This window comes from Megachile rotundata, chromosome 4, assembly GCF_050947335.1.
Source record: "Megachile rotundata isolate GNS110a chromosome 4, iyMegRotu1, whole genome shotgun sequence".
In the NCBI taxonomy this organism is placed as follows: Eukaryota; Metazoa; Arthropoda; class Insecta; order Hymenoptera; family Megachilidae; genus Megachile; species Megachile rotundata.
This window is the reverse complement of record NC_134986.1, coordinates 15061044-15084967: the sequence shown is the minus strand read 5'-3', so window position 1 is coordinate 15084967 and position 23924 is coordinate 15061044. Positions and strand designations below refer to the sequence as shown.

General features: G+C 31.7%; 7 protein-coding genes across 13 annotated transcripts in view; 3 read left to right on the top strand and 4 right to left on the bottom strand.

The window, feature by feature from the left end:
• Window positions 1–1395: 1395 nt before the first annotated feature.
• On the top strand, window positions 1396–4347 carry LOC100875159 (uncharacterized). Of its 3 annotated transcripts, none has more exons than XM_076531213.1 (7): window positions 1396–1558; window positions 1836–2062; window positions 2153–2229; window positions 2325–2406; window positions 2517–2727; window positions 2807–3999; window positions 4075–4347. In XM_076531213.1, the coding sequence occupies exons 2-7, from the start codon at window positions 2003–2005 to the stop codon at window positions 4282–4284; spliced, it is 1833 nt and encodes a 610-aa protein (XP_076387328.1). In that variant the 5' UTR covers window positions 1396–1558; window positions 1836–2002; the 3' UTR covers window positions 4285–4347. The 3 variants fall into 3 exon arrangements, with proteins under 3 accessions (XP_076387328.1, XP_003703986.1, XP_076387327.1); XM_003703938.3 differs by lacking the exon at window positions 1396–1558 and adding an exon at window positions 1572–1728; XM_076531212.1 differs by lacking the exon at window positions 1396–1558 and having other exon boundaries at window positions 1578–2062.
• Window positions 4348–5100: 753 nt separating this feature from the next.
• Window positions 5101–7667, bottom strand: LOC100884000 (protein O-glucosyltransferase 2). Of its 2 annotated transcripts, none has more exons than XM_012286759.2 (8): window positions 7534–7667; window positions 7322–7423; window positions 6712–6923; window positions 6429–6640; window positions 6126–6370; window positions 5791–6028; window positions 5411–5710; window positions 5101–5331 (listed from the first exon to the last, which is right to left on the bottom strand). In XM_012286759.2, exons 2-8 carry the CDS (start codon window positions 7360–7362, stop codon window positions 5212–5214), a joined length of 1368 nt encoding a protein of 455 aa, XP_012142149.2. In that variant the 5' UTR covers window positions 7363–7423; window positions 7534–7667; the 3' UTR covers window positions 5101–5211. The 2 variants fall into 2 exon arrangements, with proteins under 2 accessions (XP_012142149.2, XP_003703980.3); XM_003703932.3 differs by having other exon boundaries at window positions 7089–7423; window positions 7534–7580.
• Window positions 7668–8512: 845 nt separating this feature from the next.
• Window positions 8513–11129, top strand: Fbxo42 (F-box protein 42). Its single transcript, XM_012286761.2, has 7 exons — window positions 8513–8654; window positions 8738–9081; window positions 9157–9314; window positions 9391–9521; window positions 9616–9755; window positions 9830–9966; window positions 10040–11129. The coding sequence occupies exons 1-7, from the start codon at window positions 8531–8533 to the stop codon at window positions 10584–10586; spliced, it is 1581 nt and encodes a 526-aa protein (XP_012142151.1). The 5' UTR covers window positions 8513–8530; the 3' UTR covers window positions 10587–11129.
• On the bottom strand, window positions 10754–14783 carry fand (Pre-mRNA-splicing factor SYF1 fand). The gene is made up of 14 exons (XM_003703940.3): window positions 14485–14783; window positions 14259–14407; window positions 13876–14197; window positions 13511–13810; window positions 13286–13427; window positions 13061–13212; window positions 12759–12979; window positions 12400–12676; window positions 12169–12331; window positions 11987–12096; window positions 11690–11893; window positions 11388–11607; window positions 11148–11297; window positions 10754–11007 (listed from the first exon to the last, which is right to left on the bottom strand). Exons 1-14 carry the CDS (start codon window positions 14527–14529, stop codon window positions 10931–10933), a joined length of 2532 nt encoding a protein of 843 aa, XP_003703988.2. The 5' UTR covers window positions 14530–14783; the 3' UTR covers window positions 10754–10930.
• A 160-nt stretch (window positions 14784–14943) lies between these two features.
• Ccm3 (programmed cell death protein 10 Ccm3) lies at window positions 14944–18430 on the top strand. Its single transcript, XM_003703990.3, has 7 exons — window positions 14944–15189; window positions 15318–15495; window positions 15573–15705; window positions 15794–15958; window positions 16037–17639; window positions 18122–18246; window positions 18320–18430. The coding sequence occupies exons 1-5, from the start codon at window positions 15118–15120 to the stop codon at window positions 16119–16121; spliced, it is 633 nt and encodes a 210-aa protein (XP_003704038.1). The 5' UTR covers window positions 14944–15117; the 3' UTR covers window positions 16122–17639; window positions 18122–18246; window positions 18320–18430.
• On the bottom strand, window positions 16478–17355 carry Arpc5 (Actin-related protein 2/3 complex, subunit 5). The gene is made up of 3 exons (XM_076531216.1): window positions 17196–17355; window positions 17044–17117; window positions 16478–16893 (listed from the first exon to the last, which is right to left on the bottom strand). The coding sequence occupies exons 1-3, from the start codon at window positions 17353–17355 to the stop codon at window positions 16654–16656; spliced, it is 474 nt and encodes a 157-aa protein (XP_076387331.1). The 3' UTR covers window positions 16478–16653.
• A 365-nt stretch (window positions 18431–18795) lies between the features above and the next one.
• Miga (mitoguardin) overlaps window positions 18796–23924 on the bottom strand; it is a 40144-nt gene continuing 35015 nt past the window's right edge. For all 4 annotated transcript variants that reach the window (XM_076531214.1, XM_003703992.3, XM_012286753.2 and 1 more), the window contains 6 exons: window positions 22006–22193; window positions 21048–21185; window positions 20871–20983; window positions 20554–20722; window positions 20226–20459; window positions 18796–20158 (listed from right to left, as the gene is read on the bottom strand). In XM_076531214.1, coding sequence (XP_076387329.1) covers window positions 19841–20158; window positions 20226–20459; window positions 20554–20722; window positions 20871–20983; window positions 21048–21185; window positions 22006–22193 — 1160 coding nt within the window. In that variant the 3' untranslated portion in view covers window positions 18796–19840. The remainder of the gene's footprint in view (window positions 20159–20225; window positions 20460–20553; window positions 20723–20870; window positions 20984–21047; window positions 21186–22005; window positions 22194–23924) is intronic.

Genomic DNA, 23924 nt, shown 5'->3' with positions numbered 1-23924 from the left:
GTTCCAGCGATGATAGTAGTCGTAATATACGTAATAGTATTGATAATAATAAGAATAATAAGGATAATGATGATAAAAGTAGTAATATGCGTAATAATATTGATAATAATATAAATAATAAGGATAATGTTAATAAAAGTAGTAATATGCGTAATAATGTTGATAATAATATGAGTAGTAAGGATAATTACAGTTCCAGCGATGATAATAGTCGTGATATGCGTAATAATATTGATAATAATAAGAATAATAAGTAGAATAATAATAAAAGTAGTAATATGCGTAATAATATTGATAATAATATGAGTAGTAAGGATAATTACAGTTCCAGCGATGATAATTGTCGTGATATGCGTAATAATATTGATAATAATATGAGTAGTAAGGATAATTACAGTTCCAGCGATGATAATTGTCGTGATATGCGTAATAATATTGATAATAATAAGAATAATAAGGATAATGATAATAAAAGTAGTAATATGCGTAATAATATTGATAATAATAAGAATAATAAGGATAATGATGATAAAAGTAGTAATATGCGTAATAATATTGATAATAATATAAATAATAAGGATAATGATGATAAAAGTAGTAATATGCGTAGTAATATATGTAGTAATATAAGTAGTTATATATATGACTGCATAAAACTATACAACTATATATATATGTCGTAAATTATATAATATAATATAATGGGAATAATATGTTGGAATATGGGAGATTATTATATTTAAAATAACACAAAAGCACAATAACTTTTGAAACACTAAATGTATTTATTATTTAAGAAAAACGACTTGGAAGGACCTCTTTGAATAACTATATGTTATACGTGTGAAAATTATAATATCAGAGAAACAATAACAAAGAAATACATGGATTTTATTTTGTTAACATGCATAGATCCGATAAAAATCGAGCGGTATCTTTTTCCTTTGCTCTTGCAACAAATATTGGTATTCATATAACAAATCGGCTGCAAACGCAAAAAAATAATAATAATCATAAATAAATTTAATATTACTTTTATTATATATAATCTGTAGTATTATTTAACCCTTTTATTCTCTTTCCTGCAATTTTCTTCAGATTTTTTGTTTCCTCACTAGGGCCTAATGATACCTTGTATTTCATCAAAGTATATACGCTACTGACGACTTCTACGGATAGCTTACTGCGCATACACTGGGACTGTCCAACACTGCCTTCACGACATATATACCGTATATAGCCGGTGGGAAAACGTTTTGTATGCTTTCTATATTATCACTCTTTTCCTTGCTGACATATTTTTGTTCACCGTATATATGATTAACGAAGAAGGAAGCTTCTTGAACTTAGCCACGTAGCGTAGGTCGGCATGATTTCCCGTTGAACGAACAAGTTTTGTATCGAATGATCTGCTCTCGTTGAACATGGGATACGTGTACAATTTATGCCACGATGAAAACTCAAAATGAATACTGATTTTGAAATTTTTCGTTGAAAGTTTATTTCAGTCAATATAATCTCTATATTTTAAGTTTATGTATATAGAAGTACATAGCAAGTAACGAATTTTCAGTTTTTAGTATCGTACATTTGACTACAATAGTTCGCACATTTGCCACACGATACGCTCTTCTCCCAAGCTTTCTATTTTAGAAATGGACAGCAATCTTCTCTTATTTGCAAAACGATATAGAAATTTTGCGAAGCGATCCCTAACAGCGGCTCACTGTATTTAAAGTTTCTTCTATAAACAAAATAATATTGGATAAAAGAATCCCTAACTGTTCACAATTTTGTAAGAGTCACGCTAAGTTATTCTTCTTTGGACATTGCAGTGCTACAATGTACACAAGCAACACTATAGCGAAGTCTTAAAGTTTCAAAGAACCGCAACGATTTGGAGAGGAAAACTGAGAGCTTACGTATTGCGAAGACGAAATTGGGAACAATAGTTAATTATATCTGTCGAAGTTTCTTTACGATTTATAAGTCGTTTTAAATCATGTCCGTGACCTTTGCTCAACGCGGTAGGCCGCCACCAAATCCTGCCCAAATACAGAAGGTAATGAATCTTGCAGATTAATATCATAACAGTACCTTGATGTTGGTTTTATATATTCTTGTATAATAACCTTTTATTATTAAACTATAGATGCTTGATGAAAATAGTCAGCTTATACAAACAATACAGGAATATCAAAGTAAAGGAAAACCACAAGAATGTATACAGTAAGTAAAACTTGTTTTTAATGTTTTGCCCAAAACAAATATTTAAGAAGTATTTATTATAGTAATAATATACTTGCAACATGATTCTTGCTTAGGTACCAACAAATGCTGCATCGCAATTTAGTATATTTAGCATCAATTGCTGATGCAAATCAAAATATACAAGCATTATTACCGGTAAGAAATATTTAATTTATTTTGCATGTTTGTTATTACAATGAATATTTTAAATGTTTATAATACATAAATTAGAAACATGCTAAGGGTATCTTTGTTTCTATGATAAGCCTCCGCAAGGAATTCCTAATGGTCCTCAACATGGTATGATGAATCCACAAGGTCTACCAAATGCCCCTACAGGAACAAGTGGACCTGGAGGAGAGATACCTCCATCCAATCAGCCAACATTACCTATGTCAAGTTTTAGCCAAGGACAACCAATGTCACAAGGTGGATATCGTGGTCCTGTAATGCCTGGACAAGGACCTGCTATAAGTAGTAAGTTTTATTTCAGTTTGAAATTGTTTCTATAAAGTGGTACTCTACTTTAAATTTGCTATTTTGTCTTTTTTAAAAGGACCACCTACTGCACCTGGTCCACAGCAATATAGAGGACCCCAAGGTTATCCTCAACAACCTTCACAACAAGGTTATCCTGCTCAGTATGCCAATCAAAATTCTGGATCCAATTATCAAGGACCACAAGGATCTGCATACACCCCAGGACAACCAAATCAGTATGGACCACCAAATACTTCACAGCAACAAGGATATAGTACATCCAACCAGCCAAACTATGGACCTCCAACTACGGTAAATAGTTATGGTCCCCAACCGGGTGGATATCCACCACCGGGAAGCACGCAACCTCCTACGGGTTATGGTCCACCGCCGCCGAATCAGCAGGGCTATCCTCCTTCTAATCCTTCTCAACAAAATTTCCCATCAAGCGGTCAACAACAACAACCGGGACAGTATGGTAGTCCTAGCCCACAGCCAAATTATCAACAACCACCATCACAAGCTCCACCTCAGAATGCATATGGAGGTGGTCAACCTGGAAATTATCCTCCTCCATCATCTCAAGCATATGCCAATAATGTTCCACCTCAGAATTATGCAGCTCCTCCCACCTCTAGTGCTCAGCCTCCACAACCTGGTTCTCAACAAAATACTGGACCTCAGCCTAATTATGGTAACCAACCAAGTCCTGGTCCTGGTGCAACTCAGTATGGTCCAGTTTCTACGTCTCCTCCGTTTAGTACTGCCTCTGCCAGTGGAATCAATACTTATGCTCAAAGTAGCCAACCAACGAGTACACCGTCTGCTTCAACTCAAACTTATCCACCGAGTAGTGGTCCACCGCCTACTTCGCAAGGCGGAAATTATGCTCCCCCAGGCCCTGCTCCATCTGGCTATCCAGTGCACCAAACGCCTCATCCGACGTCGCATCCACCGCATCAACCGCCACATCAGTCTCCGCATCAACCTTCTCATGCTCCCCATCAACCACCTCATCAACCATCTCATCAGTCTTCTCATCAACCTCCTTCGCATCAATCGCCGCATCAACCACAACAGTCTCAACAACAATCTCAAACACCACCACAATCACAACAACAATCTCAGAGTCCTGCCCCAAGCGGATTTCAACCACCATCAGGACCTCCTCAAGGTCCTGCTCCACCACCGGGGCCACAACCGCAACCTGGCTACGGTCCAGCCACTACTCAGACATATGTGCCACCAACGCCTGGTGGTCAGCCACAGGTATGATTATTTGAAAAATATGGAACCTTTGCCAATTATTGTGAATGAATTGATTTAACATTAAATTAATTGCAGGTATACACTCCTCATCCTCCTCAGGGTGGTCAGCATTATGGACATCCACAGTATCCTCCTCAGAGTTATCCACCACCACCAACAGGTCAAGGATATCCGCAATATCCACCGCGACCACCTGGTGGTCACATGCCTCCTCCACCCGGACCTCAGGGACCTCCACCACCAAATCAGTACGGAGGTTATGGATACCAACCACCACCACAATAAAGTATATGTTAATGTAAATTCGTATAATAATCAAATTTAATATAAAAACAATTCAGTTGCAAATTTGTAACAAATGACATATAACATCTTTACTTTAAGAATTTAATTCTAAATAGCATATCGTCCAATGTTATATAATGAGGCAAATAATAGAAAATTATATATAAGGAAAAGTGCTGCTAAAATTTCATTAAAATTATCATGAGGAATTTCATTACAAGATACTTTAACATTGAAATGATTTGTGTAAGTTGCATCTTGTATATGCGTTTTAATATGTTCAAAAAGCTGCCTACTTCAAAAATTTTATTTAATTATGAATAATAAAGGTTTGGAAACATCTTAATTCTTAAGATATTATCATAAACTATTTTATTGTAATATTACAGTTTCAGTTTCATGCATTTGCGGTTCCATATTTATAGAGATGTATGATGCAAACTGTGCATTTTTATTATTTAATTTTAATACATAAACTTATGCATCATTTAAAAATCTGTGTAGCTTGGGAATTTCGGTGTGCACAATGCAGCATAAACATATCTGTTACACCGAAATAAAGTGTATGAAACAAGATTCAACATACATTACCTATTTATAGCTTCCAATGTATACGTCTGCCTTAGAATTAATTTTATATTTACTTACTTAATTTTATATTTTTTTTTATTACCATTAAAAATTTTATGGATTTACAATCTAACCCTTATCTAACCCTTGAAAAAGTATGTTAACAACTGATATATTTTTTGTATTTTACTTTAAAAAATACTATCTTTTGTTTTACATGTATGGGTACTAATATGTATAAAAATATAGATTTTGATCGTGAATTTTATTTGACAAAAGTAAACAATAAAAAGTAGAAAAAGATTTTATCAATATGTATAATTTTAAACTTGAGTTGCAATTACGATATTAGGAACACTAAAGCTCTTCTTTTAGGTTCCTATTATTATCGTAACATTTACAAGAATGTTTAGGCTGCAGCACTTCTTCCATATTATCTAGTATCTTAACTTCGCTTTTCAAGCGTTTACTCCATTCCTGAAATGTAAAGAGGTTCTTTTATAACTTATATTCGAAAAAGGAAATATGAAATAAAACTTTTGGTTATGGTACTTACATAAAACAAAGCTACATGATAACATAATATATTATGTGGCAGCAAATTGTCTCTTACAAACTGCCTAGCAGATTTGATAACCTGTAGTGCTTCTTCATCATGATTTTTAGCCCATACAATTTGTTCAACCAAATTTGACAAATCGCTTTTGACTGGTATATAATGTTTTCCAGACACAAGATCATTGTAAAAAAATTCATAATACTTTGATTCTTGTTTTAATACTAAAGCATCCCCAGCAAGCAGATATGGAAATCGATATGCGGCTACTGTACCATCGATATTTAACTGATACTTGTACTACAAAAGTGTTGGTAATGTTACATTATTCGGCTGTTGCGAAATTAAAATTACATGCTTATGAACATACATTCTTTTACCTTAAAAAAATTGAAAAAAGATACATGACTTTGGCCAGGGCCATATTTATCCATTTCACCTTTAAAGAAAAAGAAGTTTGTAATCGAGACATTAAACAGGTCAGGATATTTTCTTGAAATATCGATTAAATCAAGTCTTTCCCTGCACGAATCACGTCCACGCCAGAATAATTTATCTATCTTTTTTTCCCATGGTGTATCTGTATTACCTTGTACAGATAATATATCTAACATTACCCTGTTTCATTTGTATCAATCAATGCATAAATGTTTAGGATTTATACAATGTATTAATCTTCTAGATAAATTATCTAAAATATAGATATAATTTATACCTTCCCATTGCTTCTAATGATGACTCTGTGATATCATAAGTGGGCATAACAATATCTTTTGTGTCATATGAGCCACACCAAGAAAAGATAGGATAATTCTTGCCATTTTTTGCAACAAGTGGCCAATCTCCTAAATTCACAAAGAATTCAATGTCTGGCAAAATAACTTTTCGTGTAATAGATAACAAAATGGAATCCATAAATATTTTGAAGCCTACATGTTGACCATGACATTCCCTGAAAATCTTATTTTTACCTAGTTTAATTCAAATACAGTTATGAACCAAGTACAGTGGTACTTACTTTATTAGATTTAACTACATAATGACAAAGACTGATGCTTCCAGGTCGATCATATGCTTTCACAATATCTTTACGTATTTTGTCAAAATCCACATCTATAAAGTCAGCAAGATCATTGTGTATTTGTGTATAATTCTTTGTACATTCAAAGTTTTCCAACCAGTTATCAATATCTGGATTTGGACAATAACATTCTTCTTCATAAGCAGGTTCTAAAAATATGTATGAAGTTTTTGATACTGTATAAAAATAAAAATCTGGTAGAAATGAAATTTAATAATACCTTTAGCTTCCAATGATAAAATAGGTAAATTACGTTGTTTTAATCCTATCTTCAATTTTAAATTGAAACATGTATTATGTAATTTATAACGAATAATAAAATTTCCATCTTTGCAATCTAAAATTTGTGTCCATATATGACACGCATGACCTGTTGAACTTTGGCCTTGTATAGAAACATTGATCATATCTTCTCCAGGTGATTCTGTTAAACTTAAAAATAAAAAGAGCAATTTTTCAGTACATAGAACATATGTAATAAGTTAATGAATTAGAAAGTTATATTTTAAGATCGAGTTTAATGAAAATTCTTTCAAACTTAAATAACATTAAGTATTTCTATTTTATGTATTACATATAATAAAAACAAAAATATACTTTTTTCCTTCTGTATCAACAAACTGAAGAAAAATATATCTTGCTCGCATCGTTACTTTGTCCGGTTTTAATCCTGGGCCCCAAATTATTGTTTTCGATGGATCTACTTCAACATTTTTTACTTCATGACAAGCAAATAACAATAAAATCCATATAAATATCATTTTTGTTAACAATATCATTCCGGCAGAAACACAAACAAAAACCCGTCAAATGAATATGTCATTAGTTACTAAATGTTACTAGGCAAGGAGTTCCCGTTCTTTCTGCGCATGTTCTTTTTTACACGTTGTAATCATGGAAATTCATATGTGTTCTTATGACAAGTATATCACCTAAAATAATAATAAAATGTCATAGTTTCTAATTATATTTTGCTATATTCATATATTTGATAAATACATTTTAGAAATTGGAAATATAATTGTTTAATGAGAGAACATACTGGTTGTTCGACTATTTTTCGTTCGTTCTACGCACGTCCATTTTGATTGGTTTTAGTATGCATGGTAACCAAGAGCAACGTGCATGCGTACTTGCAATGTTTAAAACTCCAAGTGCATATATACCCACTGATCTTTCATTTATACTTCACATGTCATTAGGTTTCCTTCTGCTTTCGTGCTTTTGGCTATTATGTATGTGACTCACTAGGTAGAAAACGCATCATAGTGAGACAACTCTCGGTAGAGACAAGCCTACTGAAGTTAACCGAGTTGCACGGAACAAAGTATATTCTCTTGTTGAACGGTACATAAAGTTAGTGCAATTTTTTATGGAACAGAGTATATATTTTCAAACGAATTTCATTATTTGACTATTTGTGTTCTTAAAATCAAGAAACAGTGACGGATAAATACTCGAAGTTGATGAACTACATCTACTTTTTTAATGATGTTTTTATTTATGCAGGAATATTTTATTTAGTGATAAATACCAATAGATATAACAAAAATAATTACTGGAAGATCAATGCTAGAATGAAATTTTCAACTATCATGTACAATGACAAAAATGAACAGGATCTGAAGCTCTTTTAATCACTGTCAAACGAATGTTGTTTCATGACAGACATCATGTAAGGATCCGTCCCTAGTATCGCCTCGCAATTTTGCACGACTTTTCCCGTTAGATTATTTTTGTTTACAAAAATTACAATAATTGTTTGTTCGCTGTTTTTGAACAATGGAAGAAGCAGTTGAGTAAAATGCATGCAGTAAACATAAATGCTTGTTACATGATGGAGATGTGCCGAATTTGTTGCATAGAAAATTTTGTTAATTCTCAGGTGGAAAATTCTCAAATTTTTGGATTTGCCGCAAAGTGATATCTCAGGAACATGATTTTTGACTGCTCGAAATAATAACAGTTTTGTATTGGCTCGAAAATTTAAACATCAAAAATAGCATAGAAATTAAATAACTAAACAATTATAGTATAAAATGGAGTGTAACATCGACGATTTACCAGACGTTTTGCTAGAATATATTTTAAGTCTAATTCCACCATACAAAGATTTGCAAGAATGTAAGCTTGTATCCAAAAGATGGTTCCGTGCCACTAAAAGTATGTAAATTTTGTTAATTTTTTTATTTCTGTTTATAAACCTTATATTATAATCAATAATAAAATTCTTATTTTTGTAACAGATGTAATACAGCACAATAAAGCGCACTTTCATAAATCTGTGGCTTATGGCTCATTACTTTGGAGTCCATGGCCATCTACGCACTGGATGCCAACTATTGCCAAGAGACATTCACATTCTGCTTGTACATACGAAAACTCTATGTATGTTTTTGGTGGATGTACAGCTACATCTACAACATTTAATGATTTATGGAGATTAGATTTGGACACAAGAACATGGGTTAGATTAATCACTATGGGTAGCTATCCATCTCCTAAAGCTTGTGCTACTATGTTATACTATAAAAAAAGCTTCATTTTGTTTGGTGGATGGTCACATCCATCACCATATCCATTACATCAGGTACATTTAACTTCAATTATAAGTAATAAAACTCCAATGTTGTATATTCCTACATGTTGTCACACATATTTTCAGCAATGGAAATTATTCAATGAGTTGCATGTGTATTCTATAGAATCAAATAAATGGAATGCTATAAATACATTGGAAACACCTCCGCCCACTTCAGCTCACTCTGCATCAATCCATAAAAATCATATGGTTGTTTTTGGTGGTATATGCAATGGATACAGGTAATATGTTTAAAAGTGTTGAATTTTATCTTGGTATTTTAGTTTAATCTCATAACAAAATGTTATTTTGAGGTAGATCCAATGACATATGGTGTTTGAATCTGGATTCGTATAGTTGGCATAAGCAAGCCACTTCAAACCTAAAGCCACAACCACGCTATGGTCAATCTCAAATTGAACTTGGAGATAAACACCTTCTTGTTCTAGGTGAATATTCTGGATATTGTATCTATTATATTTTGACAAAGGAAAGAAAATTTCTTTGAAATAATGGAGCACATTTAAATATTTGAAAAATTAGGAGGGTGTACTGGACCGAATATTGCTATGAATGATGCTTGGTTATTGAAAATGGAAGGTGCAGCTTGGACATGGAAAAAAGTGAACATGCATAATACAGAATGGGCACCCACGCGTATTTGGTGTCATCAAGCTTGCAAAGTGAGCATGTCTTAAATATTATTGATTATAAATTGTAATGTTCTATGTCACTTACTTGTTTTATAATTTAATAGGTGGGAAATTACGTTATTGTTCTCAGTATAAATAAATGTCAAAATAAACCAAATGATATGAGTATATCACTGAAGAAAGTTACTTGTCAAAAGACAGTCACACCACCACCAAGTGATTCGACTTCTTTACATGCAAGGTTTGGTTGTTCAAATCTGCTATTAGTACTAACACCAGCTTGACGTAAATTTCAAATTATATCTTGGTTTCAGACAAGGGAATTTATCAAATATTGATAGAGATGTAAACGTTAATGGTCGGCATGGATCTTTTGCCAGAGTGTCTGTGAAAACACCTCGTCCTTCATCTCATCCTTCTAACTTTACAAAAAGTTTAACACTGTGTAATGATAATGTTTTAAGCATGGCTGCTTTTCGTGATGAACCAGTGCGTAATGGCACTAATAGTAATCGACAACGGCAACTAGAATCTCTTCGTAGAATGGAAGAAAGTATTAGAAATCGAAGAATGCATTCAAAACCTACTAAAAAAACAGGAAACACGTTATCCATATTTGTGTTGGATATTACGAATGTCTTATGTGACGAGTGTACAGCTTCATGGATTCCTTTGAAGCATAATAATCAATCAGGCCCCGATGAAAGGATACTTTATTCGCTTGTAGCCGGTCGAGGTGAATTAATAGTATTTGGCGGTATCCGTAAGGAACAAACATCTATACAAAATCATTCTGACATGGACGAGTCCGAAGTTTATAATGATCTCCATTTTATAAATCCGCCAAGATATGTGATTTAATATCTTGTAACAATAAATAATATAATTCAATGTTCAATGAAAAAGATCTTTATTTTGTTAGTAACAAATTTAGTACTGCCATAGATTGTTCACTGGAAATTATTTTGACTTGCAAATAAAAATGGTAGTACTATAAAAAGAAACTTAACAAACATCTCTGTCATAAATTACTTGTAAAAACATTATTTTATTTATTTCATCTTTTTCTCTTTCTTTTTTTCTCGAAAGAAATATTGTACATGATTGAAATTTGTGATTAATAGATTTAGGTATATAATTACAAATTCTTTTATTGTAAATTTTACTATCTGCATGTGTCTTGCACACTATAATTTATGTATGCTTTAGTCATCTTCTCCTTCAGTTGTTTTTAGACTACCAAACACTTGTGATGGAATACTTTGTTTTTCTATAGGTATATCTGAAAGTAAGGACGAATTAATAAATAAAGAAATTAAATAGGTGTGTTGCTACAAAGAGTGTCCAACATGATTTATAAATATATTACATGTAATAAAATGTAATAAAAATTTGAACACATTATTAGGAATTATTTATTACCTTCTTCTATATCAGCTTCATTGTCGTTAACTTCTTCATCTACATCGATGTCAATTTCGTCTGGGTTATTTACTTGTGATTCCGGTCTACCGTCTTTTTCAGTTACACCGCGAACAAACTTAATGCTATCCTTATACGTAGTAACATTCTCTGTAAAGTCACATTATCGTTTTAATAACCCATAGTACTTAAATGCATAAATTGAAAAATATTTTTCTGTATAAAGTAGAACAATCAAACCTGTATTTGGTACTTTACTATCCAGAAGTCGCATTGCGTCTAATGGTACGTCAGATGGTGGATTTGTAGCATTATTTAACATTTGAGCAGACATCATGTTTACTTGAGTATTATACATAGCTTGAACACTACGTTTAATTCGAAGCATTTCACGCATTGTATCTTCATTACCGTGTCTCACTTCAAATTCTTTCCATATTTGCCAGAAATTAGATGTTACCTGTACGTAATATAAAAATGTATATAACATACAAAAGTATATTACTTTACAAATATTATTTTACGACATTAATATTTCTTACCCTTGGATCACAAATTTGACTACAGTGTGCATATATTGCTCGAGCCCTGTCGACTTCTCCTAACTTCGTTTCCATTTCTGCAAATCGTAGGCACATTTCTCTCGTATTTTCTTCATTAAGTACCTCAATAGCTTTTTCGTAAATTTGTCTCGTTTTTGGAACACCGTATATGTCCGCTGCTTTCTTTATATATATGTTGAACATCTAACATTCAAATTTTATGTATTATATTCTTTAGTACAATGCTATTTTAAAGTAAAGATAACATATTTATTAAAACAATGTTAAATATTATACCTCAAACCTTTCTTCAGGAAGAACAGCACTTGTTGCTCGTTCATACACGGACATTGCATGCCTAGCTAAACCATGCTCTTCTTCCAATTTGGCATATAATAAATACAAGGCTGTGACAAAGAAACGAAATAAATGAATAATGATCGTTGGCAATTATATAATTGTATAATAAAATATAATACCTTTGGCGTATTTTGGTGGACAATGTTCTAAGCACTGTTCAAATAAATCTCGCGTTCGTTCTAATTTTGTACCACCATAACGTTTTAAAAATTTAGTGAGATAAGTATTCCATATATCATAAACGTTGGGCCACTTGAAAAGTGCTATTCCTTTTTCATATGCCTGTAAGGTGATACAATTATTAAAAATTGAAGATATCAACTATAATTATAAGATAATTTTTTACATACCCTAAAAGCTTCTTCAAAGTATTTATTTTCTTCTAGGAACAAACCATAATTAATAATAATTTGTGGCGTTGCAATTTTCAAGTCAATGATTTTATCATACACTGCTTTACACGTCTTAAATGTACCAAAGCTTTCTTCCAAGTCAGCATACATAGACCATACTTTCAATGATTTATACAATCTCATTTGAACAGTTTCAGTTTCATCATGATAAGCTACTTTGCGGAATGGCATAGCAGTAGCACGATGCATTAGCTTTAAAGCTTCTTTATAGTTTCTATGTAAAGAAAATTAGGACAATTAGAAAGTAGCAATATATTTTCAAAGGGCGAGAATGTAAGAACACGTAGATACAATACCCATGTCTAATTTCCATTTCTGCCCATTCACACCACACAGAAGCAAGGTCATCTACTTTGGTATATGGGACATGAGTAGCTTTCTCGAAAACTACCCTAGCATCTGCTATTTGTCCATTTTCTTCATAAAATTTGCCAAATGCAACCCATAAAGTATGTAATTTACCTACTGCTAATTGTGGTTGCACCGTTTGTACAGCTTCCGTATATGTATTAATAATCTAAAAATAAATTCAGTAATAACAATAATAAAATTCAAAGATTTTAATTTTTATTAAAATTTAATAGCAAGACTTATGTACCTCGTGTGGTTGTCCTTCATACAGCATAACTCTTTTATGCCATTCTTGTACATTATGAGGATTTTGTCTTAATAATACAGAATTCAGCAATAATAAACGTCTTTCCATTAGATGCTCAAATCGCGCTAATCTCAATTCCAAATCTATGTCATCTGTACATACAATGTTACAAAATTAAAAACTACAAGATTTACGGAACAATAATACATGTATCTATACTTATACCATCTTCTGTAGGATTCTTTGTAGCTTCCTCCATACGTCTACTGAGGCTAAGTTCTTCAAATTGTGCATAAGCATCAAAAACTTGAGTGAAATCTCTGACAGTGGTTACTGTTTGTATTGCTTCTTCATAAATATCTCTTGCCTACCAAGAATAAAAGTATACAGTTACATAACTTTCAAGATCACCCAAATATATATTTTAATGTACAAATAATTGTTTAATACCCTTTCAAATAAACCGCTGCGGACATAATAGTCCGCTAATGAATTCCATAAAGGTCCTAACTGATCTGTGTAACGTCTTAAACCACCTCTTATAATAGCATCTACATTAAGAGATTTTATTTTAGAGGGATTTTTTGATATTAAGTCACATAATTCATTCCATAACTGATGGTTTGATTTTCCATGCTTTGATACAAAATCATCTTGATTAACAATCTGTGCTAGTTTTACAGCAGCTTCATCTAGCCTACCAATTGATATTAAATACTCTATATATTCTTCTGTATCTTCTGGGGCTAGCTAGAAACAAAATACACATTTACGTATATGTTAATAAAACTTTTAATTATAAAGTTATATCATACCTTAAGATATCTTCTAAAAACTCTAATAGCAGTCTCATATACATTATGTTTTTTCAAAAATTCAATGTACAATGGCCATATACGATGATGCTGAGTGATAGGAAGAGCTCTGAGTGCACGATCAAAAACCTGCCTGGTACGTGTAATATAGCACTGTTCAGTCATTAATGTACAATAATCCATCCAAATCCGAGGCATTTTATGCATAAATACTAATGCACGTTCAAATGCATTATTTACATCTTCATAAAGAGGATCTGTTATGCATCTTCCCTTTAATTGACTTACTCGTTGGCGTAGGTAATTGTACCATAACTTGTAACTGATAAAAATATACATTACTACATGATAAAATCTGTTTAATAAACAATGAATACACATACCTTCCAGGAAGTTCTTTCAATGCCCGCTCATACACAATATTCAAATTACTGCTTTTTGTGCTTTTTAAATGATCTATGTAACGTTGCCAATGTTTCACAGAATAAGGATTTCTTAAAATTTCTTCTTCATATGGTAAATCCTCTTCATTCTGCATAAAATAGTATAAAGAAAATGATGTTACACTATGTAAAATGAATTGAGGTTATTCATAGTAAATATACTTACAAAAACATATAAATTTCCTTCTGGATCTTTGCGTTCTAACATCATTGAAAATATTAATAATGTTAATAAATTAAGTATAATATATTTACAATAGATTATTCTCTATTGTTTTGATATTATTTGGTTCAACCGCGTTATGCCAAGGCGCTTTTCATTAATCATGCGCTTCATTGATTACTGTACTTGTGATATAGCTTTTTATTTAGATATACATTAATATATTAACTATTTATAAAATTATAACTTTAATAACAAAATAATATACTTCATGTACTTTTAGTATATACAGAATATTTGACTGAAAAGAAATTGAGGCATTTATTATGCGTTCAACGGAAGAACACATTCGTTATCGGACGAGTTTTTTGTTCATTCGCTGAAGTTAGCCGCAATGTACATACAAATTGAGTACGATCTCCCGTTGAACGATTGCACAACCTGTTTACCTCGTTTTAGAATAAGACACTGGAGCGTGACAGCTGTCATATGGATAGTATGATCGAAACCGTTCTCTTTTAATGAAAACAATTTTATCCATGCTTGTTTTATCCGTCAAAAATATTAACTAATTACATTTTATTTGTGTTGTATTAATTGAGCTTAAACTGCGTTTATAAATAAACATTGTAAAGGATGACAATGGGCGATGAGACTCCAGTTACATCACTGGTTTTTCCTGTCATTTTAAGACCAATACTGATGAAGGTATTAAACATTCTTGTCACTTATTCATCCCAGTGATCTATAATAAATTTATTAAGCAACAAGCAAATTTACCAATGTACAATATTGCTCAACATAAATAAAAATGTTATTTTTATTTATTATCATAGTTAGAAAGGCAGAATGTATTGGCTGCTCAAACAGTGCGTACTGCTTTGTTGAAAGCTGAAAACTCTCATCCAGGAATTACACTTGATCTAATTCTTGGAATTATACAACGAGCAGAACTTAATCTGGATATGAATGAAAGTGTCCTAAGGTTGCAAGGTGCAGCTTCTGATTATGATGGTATAACTATGTTTCATATAGACAACATTCATTTTTAAACACTACTGCAAAACTTACTACTGTTCTTTATCTTGTAGTGGTAGAATATAGGTCAGCTCGATCTGAAGATGCTTTTCAAGAATTGAATCGTAAATCAACTTCATTAAAGAGAATACTTAGTAGAATTCCTGATGAAATAACAGATCGTAAAACTTTCCTTGAAACAATTAAGTATGAACTTATATTTACATGTTTTACAAATACTAAATTCTTGTATTATGTATTATCTACAGTGTATTTGTAATATACTTTCTTATAGAGAAATTGCAAGTGCAATAAAAAAACTTCTAGATGCAGTGAATGAAGTTACTGCATTTATAAGCGGTTCTGCAGGAAAACAAGCATTAGATCAGAGAAAAAGAGAATTTGTTAAGTACAGTAAAAGGTTTAGCAATACCCTAAAAGAGTACTTTAAAGAAGGGCAGTAAGTATTACAAAATTTATATGTGCAATTATATATTTATCATTTTATGATAACTATCCTGTTTCAATTATTTTACAGAGCAAATGCAGTATTTGTCAGTGCACTTTATTTAATACATCAAACAAACATGATAATGCTCACAGTGAAAGACAAATGTGAGTAATGAAGATTCTGTTGAGCAACACTTTTATAAAAATGAAGCTATTCACGGCAATTACAAAATTTGTAATATTCTAACTTTAATCCGTTTTGTTATGTATTTGATGATAAGATTTGAATGCCATTGCATTCAAGTAATATATATAGTATTATTTTGTATGTATTAATCGTTATAAATAATATGCAGATAGATCTATAGACATTGAAAAGAATTTAAATAAAAATTATGACTGTTTTTTTAATGCTCTGTTACATTATTTTATAATTGAGTAAATACTTTTATCTGAAATGAGTCATGAATGAAAACAAGTTTATGAAAGATAATGGAAATTCGATATAAGGAAGTCACTTCTCCAAATGTATAAGAAATAAAAATTACTTTATTGATAACAAATGTACACAAGTGTTATATTTCCCACATAGAAAATTGAATGACTTGGCTATCTACATCTTCATTGTATTAACAATGACAATGAGTAACAGTAAGGATTAATGGTAATTGTTGTAATGAACATTAAAAGAAAATGTACAAATTTTCAAGCACGTTTGCTATCTGAAAATGCTCTTACAATACTGCCAACACCACTTATATTGTATACCTTTTCGTGCCAGATTAATAAATGACTACTGCTACCTTCTGTTGGGATTTCAAATCCACGATATATATATTTCATTAAAACATCCACTAAGTCCCGGTCCAATTGTGCTAAACAATCATCCATTTGATTAGTTTTTATACTTAGAAGAACTTTTAACGTCAGATTCCGTGCGCTATCCTGCAATATTCAATAATTGCTTTCAGAACATTACATATACACATATACTAGGAACATATACTAATTTATATCAATAATATAAAAGAATACTCTTGAATATATGTATAACACTTCCACAAAATAATAATTAGTACAAGATATTGAGGTTACCTTTACTTGTTGATTTTTACACCCAAGTGGTGCAGATTTTAATACTGATATCAAAGCTTCAGCATTCTTACCCTTGATTAAATATTAAGGAGAATATAAAAAAATACATTATAACAATATTATATGTAAATATAAGTCATGGAAAGGATATTGGCTAAGAAGTGTCAAAACTTCATTTTCGTCCGGACCGGTAGGTCCACCCAATCCTCCGTCAGCGTCTTCCTCTTTGAAATTATTATCGCTATACTGATCGACGTCAATTTTTCGAAACGCAGATGCTGACGAGTCCTTTTTACCATCGTTTCTTGACATTTTGACTGCGTGGTTGACGTTTTATCGCGATCACGCCCGGCTTATTAACTACCGCATTGAAATGAATCTTCATTGGTCTCCAAATCTATATATCTATATGGTGCATTTTCCAGTGGAAACTGTATCAAAGAATGTGCGATATCGACGCAAAAATTTATATAATTATTTTTACGTTATTACTGCATTTATTTTTCATAGGAGAAATATTTTATTATATACGGTAACTAACACAGCAGGTTTCCCTAGAAAAAACGGCGATATAGGGAAAGAAAGCCCCACCACTCGTTAGTATTTAGCTGGCAAATTTTCAAATTTATGAACTTTAAAATTTTAAAAAGGTTAAAATACTTTTGGTATATAAACAATAATAATTTTTTACGCAAGTATATAAAATATATAAAATATTAATTAAATTGCAATATTGTGATCCAGTATATTTATTTCTTTCTGTCGTGTAAGGTTAAGTTGCTGTATTTTGGTGGTAGTTTACATGAAATAAATGAATTTTATATACTTTTTAATACTCTTATTAAAGTATGAATTATCCAAAATTAATTAGTCAATTGTACACACCAAAGATTGCGTGGTACCAAACGGACGTTACAGTAGTTATACGTATTTTATTGCAAGACGTTGATAATTATTTTCTTCAAGTTAAATGTGATCATTTATTATTTAGGTACTCTGTAAAATAATTTTCGCTATATTGTACTTAATAAATAAAAATAAATTTAAAAAATTATATTCGTATTTGTTTTATTTTTAGCACTACAGTAAATTCAAAACATTATTACATTTGTTTATATCTCTTTGGAACTGTAAAAGCAGAAGGAACAACTCACATAAATCTAGGAAGAGAAATCAAAATTACCCTTGTTAAGGCTCATAAATGTAAAATATTTATTTACTTTTATTTTACACTGTTCTAAATTTATATATTGTATCATTTTTATGAAATTGATAGGGACTGAGTGGTTAAGATTGCATATTGACAAAGAAAAGAATCCTTTGATAGTTTTAGATCCAGACCATATATATAAAAATAAGTGGACATTCGCATCATTAAGAATTACAGGTAATTATGTTAGAACATGTATATTATGAATAGACACAATGATTTATAACTTTTATTATACAATAACTTTATAAAAATTATTTTATAGAAAAAAAGGAAAGTTTTGCAGAGTATAAGCGTAGAAATAATATAACACAAATAATGCCAGATGTACCATCTAGCAGTGAAGAGGAATCTGATGACGAGGCAATGGACAAGCTGTTTTACCATTAAATGCTTTATATAAAAAAGAGTGAATTATAATAAATTTGTTTTAAAAAATTAAGAAACAATTAGAACAATAAACCAAAGTTAGAATAAGAATAGGATAAGGGATAATTTTAAGGACCGATGTAACTCTCAGGGAAAATAATGGACTACACATGTTAGTAATATTGCTCTTATCTTTGGCAGCAGATACTTCGATTCGTACACATCTGTATGCAACATTGCTATAAAGTACTATGAAAGTAATACAACTTAACTGGTGTGATAATACATACAGTATTAATACAAGATAAATAAATACAGTGTGTAATTTAAAATAAAGTTGTTGCAATATTTTTCAATAAAGTATAAATTACACAGTTTACTATAATACCGCATAGTCTTATGAAGTATCTAAGGAACTAGAACAGGTATACTATATACTGTCTTTAAATGCTATAAACAGCTGATCACAATAATATCATAATACAGCTAATGTAAATCATTTCTAAGTGAACAGTTAATGGTAATATATTAAAATCTATTTTTACAATAAAATAACTACATTTAAACATCTAATACGATGTCTTTGTACTAAAAATGTAAATTTCGGTATTAGGTGTAGGACAAATGCAAATTTCAACTTCAAAATATTTAAAATAATAATATTCTGAAATCGTTATATGAGACTAATAATTTTGTTCTATAACATCAGTCAATTTTTATAGCGCTTGTATAACAAATATATTATTTTTATATGTAAAGATATAAATATGAGCATATTTCATTTCTGTAGCTTCAGATCATTGTTTAAATATTTACTTGTTACTGACTTGTTACTTTTAAATTTTCATTTAGGCAAATTAATGATTGATACATACAGTGAATTACACTTCATTGAAATAACAGTTCTATTTATCTCACTATTCAGAAAATAAAAAATCTATAAATACGGTTAAAAAGTAGTTAAACAAAATTTGTACAAAATATTTTACATATAAATTATGGAAATAGATAGAGAGTAAATGTTTAGTTTCAAAGGCGTACGAATGGATTATTATGTAACTTGCAAAAGGTATGAATAACGTACTGCTCGCATTCAACTTGATTTAGTTATGTTTTAAATCTTTCCAGTGAGCGAAACTTTCATTTACCATCGTCGCATTTATTTAACTACATTAACGATTAGTGTATATATTTAGTGCTACTATGGTATCTATTTAATTAGCAACCTTCTAAGGAAAGCCTTTGGTTTATGTTTTCAACCCTTATCTTCATTTCCCTGAGTATATCTTCAGCAAGGTTGTCAACAGTGGTGTACCTTACTTTAAAAAAATTAAATATATCTACAAGGAATTCAATAACTTGATCTCTAAAATAGTGACAAGTGGAATGTAAACTTCCTTCAGGGCCTAAAAATCCCCACACCAGTACCGGAGAGATTTGTTCAGAAATAGAATAAAAATGTGCCAAAAATCCTTTATCGTATTTCAACATACGCCTTTTACCCACGATCATTGTCCACACTGCAGTTCCAATGGCCTTAAACAAAACCCAAATAAATATCAGTAAACTAAATTAAAATCATTACATCTATTTATACACTTACAGTCTCACGAAAACTAGCCGATATCCATCTATTCTGTAAAATAGCTCTAATTGAAGAGGACGGCTTTTCAACTTCTTCGAACGCGTCTAACAGAATGAAATCAATAAGAACATCATAGAAATTCATACATTTAACACCTCTCGCAGTCAGTTCTTCTTCCATAATGCTATGATTACTTGGCTCTTGCAGAAACTCCAACATCCGTTCATAATGTATTAAATAATCTTTCGGATCCTAACAATAAAAATTATTAATCAATTATCTATATAGACTACTTTTAAAAACTAATTCTATTTTCTTCATAGAAGTAAATGTATGTTGTGTATACCCTGTCTGCATACATGATCAAATCGCTAATAACTTGTCGGCCTATGTCTGCAATCCAATTTGATGCGGATTGTATAGTGAACAGTTTTGTGTACGCTTGCCGCAAACAATACACTTTTGCTAAATATTCAACATCCGAGCCGCACTTCACGAGTTCTGTATGTATTCTCCTGCAATTACAAATAAATTGATAATGTAATGATCTTTGTATATATGGGACTCGCGTTATTTAGCATATTGTCGTTATTGCTTCGGCAATTGTTTCGGCGATATAACGCGAGACTACTGCATTAAAGAGTTTGTAGTCCAAGTTTTTACCTGCAAGGGATACCTTTATCCTCGTGTTGTTTAAGAGCAGCATGATACAGTTTTTGTTTTTCAAAATGAGGAAAGAGTTCAGAAAATTCTTCGAATTCTCGTAAATCTGCTACCTGCATAAATAGAAATATTAGTCAATATTTATGACATTGCAGTAAAGTTTATGTTTTAACTCACCCCATCACGCGCAGATTCGAACGATTCCGGAGAAGACGCGGCGTCTGCTTTGTCTTTGCCGGATATCCGGGTGCCAATATTCGACGGTTTATGACTATCCAAACTCTCTTCGCTCTCATTGCGGAATAGTACCGAGTGCTGTAAATAAATTTATTCGTTGTTAAAAGACAACTTCATCAATATATTAAATATACTTTTTGTTACGTAAAAGAGGATCGACAGAAACGTGACTGAGCTGCTCAATTGCGAGAGCATTTTATACGCTTAGACTCGAATGACCGTAGTCGCGATGCCGTGAACTTCCTATGTAATAGTTCCTCCTTGCGTTAGGTCAAGTGACTCATTGCACTAATTACACGCGGTTATCATTTAAATTGGATTAATTCCTGTACTTTTTTACACGGGGAAAAAGCAATTGATGAATGTAGCGGAATGGAATGACAGCGAGTAGAAAGGATTGCAGGAGACAATGGAGAAAAGGAAGTATTTTACTTTCTAGTTTATATTAAATATTAATTGTAGGTAATTCAATGACAATTATGTATACAATGACAATTATGTATACAATGACAATTATGTATACAATGACAATTATGTATACAATGATAATTATGTATACAAAGATAATGACTCAATATTTACAATGGTATTCTTAATCATAAAATAATTTCAAGAATAATTTACTCTGATAATTGGACCTATTTTGAGAGCGTTGTAAGTCCATTTGCATGAATATACATTTTAGTCAAATCACCTAAAACAAATTTATATAGTCAAATTACATATTCATCAATCAGTAAAAAAAATTGCTGAATTACCAGTCTTGATATAACAACCTATATTTTTTCATTGAAATATATGCTACCCTAATTTTTTCAAAATAAATAAAAATGGACACCACTTTCAAAATACAAGATCCAATATATTTAAATAATTAAAGAAGTAAAAGGGAACTTACTTGATCGATAAAGAGAAGTTCTGCATGGCTCTGTATTTGATAGCCCAAGTCAAGGAGTTCCTGGACATCGTGCGTAAATGCTGCATCCGCCTTAGACGGTAATGCGAGTGTATCATTATTGAGTGAAGAGCTGAACGCCGTAAGAGCATCCTCCCAGCAATAGAGTGCTTTTTCCAGGGCTTCCAATCCTGCAACGTTCAGTTATATCTGTTTTACATTTGTCAGTTTTCATTCTCCTCCAACGCGTAATATTACAAACGACGAATTTGAACTCGTTTAATTCGTTGTGACAAAAACGCTTTCGTGTAACGACAATTCACGTAGGCACAGTGAATGTCACCATCATAGGTTCTGCTGTCGAAATCAATATTTTACATCCAAAATAGCATCGATTATCATGATCCAGAAAATGCTCACTAGAGAGGCTAATGTTTTAAAGCAGATCTCACAAGCAATTATGAAAGTTATCTTATTAACATTCTTAAATATATTTGTTATTTTATGTCGGTAAAAGCAAAAAGGACAAGCTAATCCGCTTATTTCTCGGAGGTTGTTGACGCTCACTCGATATTACGTGAATTTCAAATGCACTCTAAATATAGCCTCTAATGCAGGGTACATTAATATACATTATCGAATGCATTTATCCAATCACTCAGTGTAAGATACATTAAAAATGTCCGATCACGCGATACCGCGTGCTCTATTATAAAGGTTCAATGATTATCAACGTAGCGGCACACAGTGGCTGCCCGCTGTTTCGGTCCAGCAACGCGTCGAGGAAATGCTAGAAATATTAAGCGGGTAATAAAAAGAAATTTGTGGAAAAGATAACATACGTGATATTACTTATACATAACTTTGAGTATAAATGGGTTAATATTTTCAAAGGAATTAGCCGATTAATTCGATTCGCTGCGTTCTTAGAATCCACCTCTTTAACCGTACAAATACAGTTTCCCCGGTTTACTCCCATCGTCAATATATCTGTGTTCTCAATCTTGAACACATATATGGATTCAAGGTATCTATGATCTTTATTGCATCTCGGTTCTTTTTGCCTCTCGTTACGAATACTGTTACTTCTACGATTAGTAAGTTGCATGTACTATGTGTACAAACGATGTTTCGCTAGAGATAAATTTTCAATGCGAGCGCTGAACATGCGTCACGCCGTGGGAGTTCAGGGAAAAATAGATACTTGGAAATGTATAATTTTGTCGTAATACGTATAACTGTTATTTATATATTATAGCTAAAATTTAAAACGAAACTTTTTTAATCGTGTTTGACGTTTTCCATATCTTCTTTAGTGTAAACTTTCAACTGTGTATGGTTCTCCTACGCTTACTATATCGCAAGGTCCACGTTCAATGCTAGGGTCTCGTATAGTTACGATCGAACAACATATAGAAAGGGATAGACGGATCTAACACTTTCACTTTCTTCTCAGTTTAGGCTTGGAGCGTGCACAGTTCCGAGATTCTTGTTTTCGTTTATACTGTAAGCAAGCGCCGACGCTTTCTATAGCATAACTGTTTCTTTCTAACCAGTTTTTTTAAGATGAGGATGAGAAATATTGATTCGACACCGATACGACATTTCGAAACCGGAATTTTAACCTTTTCCATGGCATGCGTCTGCACTTATTAAATTCCGTTTGATTAAAAATCAATACTAGTAATTAATTACATAGATACATTAATAAGATGTTACGTATGCTAACTACATTTTACGTATTAGTCATTTTGCGACGTACGTCCCAAATATAACCTCATTAATAATGTATTGTATGGGAAGGAACTTGAAATGATAAGAGTTAAAGATTGCCCGGAGTGCGTGGCCATTAAAGTAAGGAAAACAGTTTGAAGAGATGTTTTCAGACAACCAGGAAATGCCTTGACGAAAAGCTCAGACGA

Excerpts from the sequence above, each read along its gene's own strand:
- Fbxo42 (XM_012286761.2), top strand. The coding sequence starts at position 8,531 with ATGGAGTGTAACATCGACGATTTACCAGACGTTTTGCTAGAATATATT. Across the intron at positions 9,082-9,156 it reads CACCATATCCATTACATCAG|CAATGGAAATTATTCAATGA; the intron begins GTACATTTAACT and ends ACATATTTTCAG. Across the intron at positions 9,967-10,039 it reads TCGACTTCTTTACATGCAAG|ACAAGGGAATTTATCAAATA; the intron begins GTTTGGTTGTTC and ends TCTTGGTTTCAG.
- fand (XM_003703940.3), bottom strand. The coding sequence starts at position 14,529 with ATGATGTTAGAACGCAAAGATCCAGAAGGAAATTTATATGTTTTT. Across the intron at positions 14,408-14,484 it reads AAGGAAATTTATATGTTTTT|AATGAAGAGGATTTACCATA; the intron begins GTAAGTATATTT and ends TATTTTATGCAG. Across the intron at positions 12,677-12,758 it reads GAAATGGAAATTAGACATGG|AAACTATAAAGAAGCTTTAA; the intron begins GTATTGTATCTA and ends TTCTTTACATAG.
- LOC100884000 (XM_003703932.3), bottom strand. The coding sequence starts at position 7,270 with ATGATATTGTTAACAAAAATGATATTTATATGGATTTTATTGTTATTT. Across the intron at positions 6,924-7,088 it reads GTTGATACAGAAGGAAAAAA|TTTAACAGAATCACCTGGAG; the intron begins GTATATTTTTGT and ends TTTATTTTTAAG. Across the intron at positions 5,332-5,410 it reads ATCATGTAGCTTTGTTTTAT|GAATGGAGTAAACGCTTGAA; the intron begins GTAAGTACCATA and ends TTTACATTTCAG.
- Arpc5 (XM_076531216.1), bottom strand. The coding sequence starts at position 17,355 with ATGTCAAGAAACGATGGTAAAAAGGACTCGTCAGCATCTGCGTTTCGA. Across the intron at positions 17,118-17,195 it reads AGTTTTGACACTTCTTAGCC|AGGGTAAGAATGCTGAAGCT; the intron begins AATATCCTTTCC and ends AATATTTAATCA. Across the intron at positions 16,894-17,043 it reads GTAAAAATCAACAAGTAAAG|GATAGCGCACGGAATCTGAC; the intron begins GTAACCTCAATA and ends TGAATATTGCAG.
- LOC100875159 (XM_076531213.1), top strand. The coding sequence starts at position 2,003 with ATGTCCGTGACCTTTGCTCAACGCGGTAGGCCGCCACCAAATCCTGCC. Across the intron at positions 2,728-2,806 it reads ACAAGGACCTGCTATAAGTA|GACCACCTACTGCACCTGGT; the intron begins GTAAGTTTTATT and ends CTTTTTTAAAAG. Across the intron at positions 4,000-4,074 it reads CGCCTGGTGGTCAGCCACAG|GTATACACTCCTCATCCTCC; the intron begins GTATGATTATTT and ends AATTAATTGCAG.
- Ccm3 (XM_003703990.3), top strand. The coding sequence starts at position 15,118 with ATGACAATGGGCGATGAGACTCCAGTTACATCACTGGTTTTTCCTGTC. Across the intron at positions 15,190-15,317 it reads TAAGACCAATACTGATGAAG|TTAGAAAGGCAGAATGTATT; the intron begins GTATTAAACATT and ends TTATTATCATAG. Across the intron at positions 15,706-15,793 it reads ACTTTCCTTGAAACAATTAA|AGAAATTGCAAGTGCAATAA; the intron begins GTATGAACTTAT and ends ACTTTCTTATAG.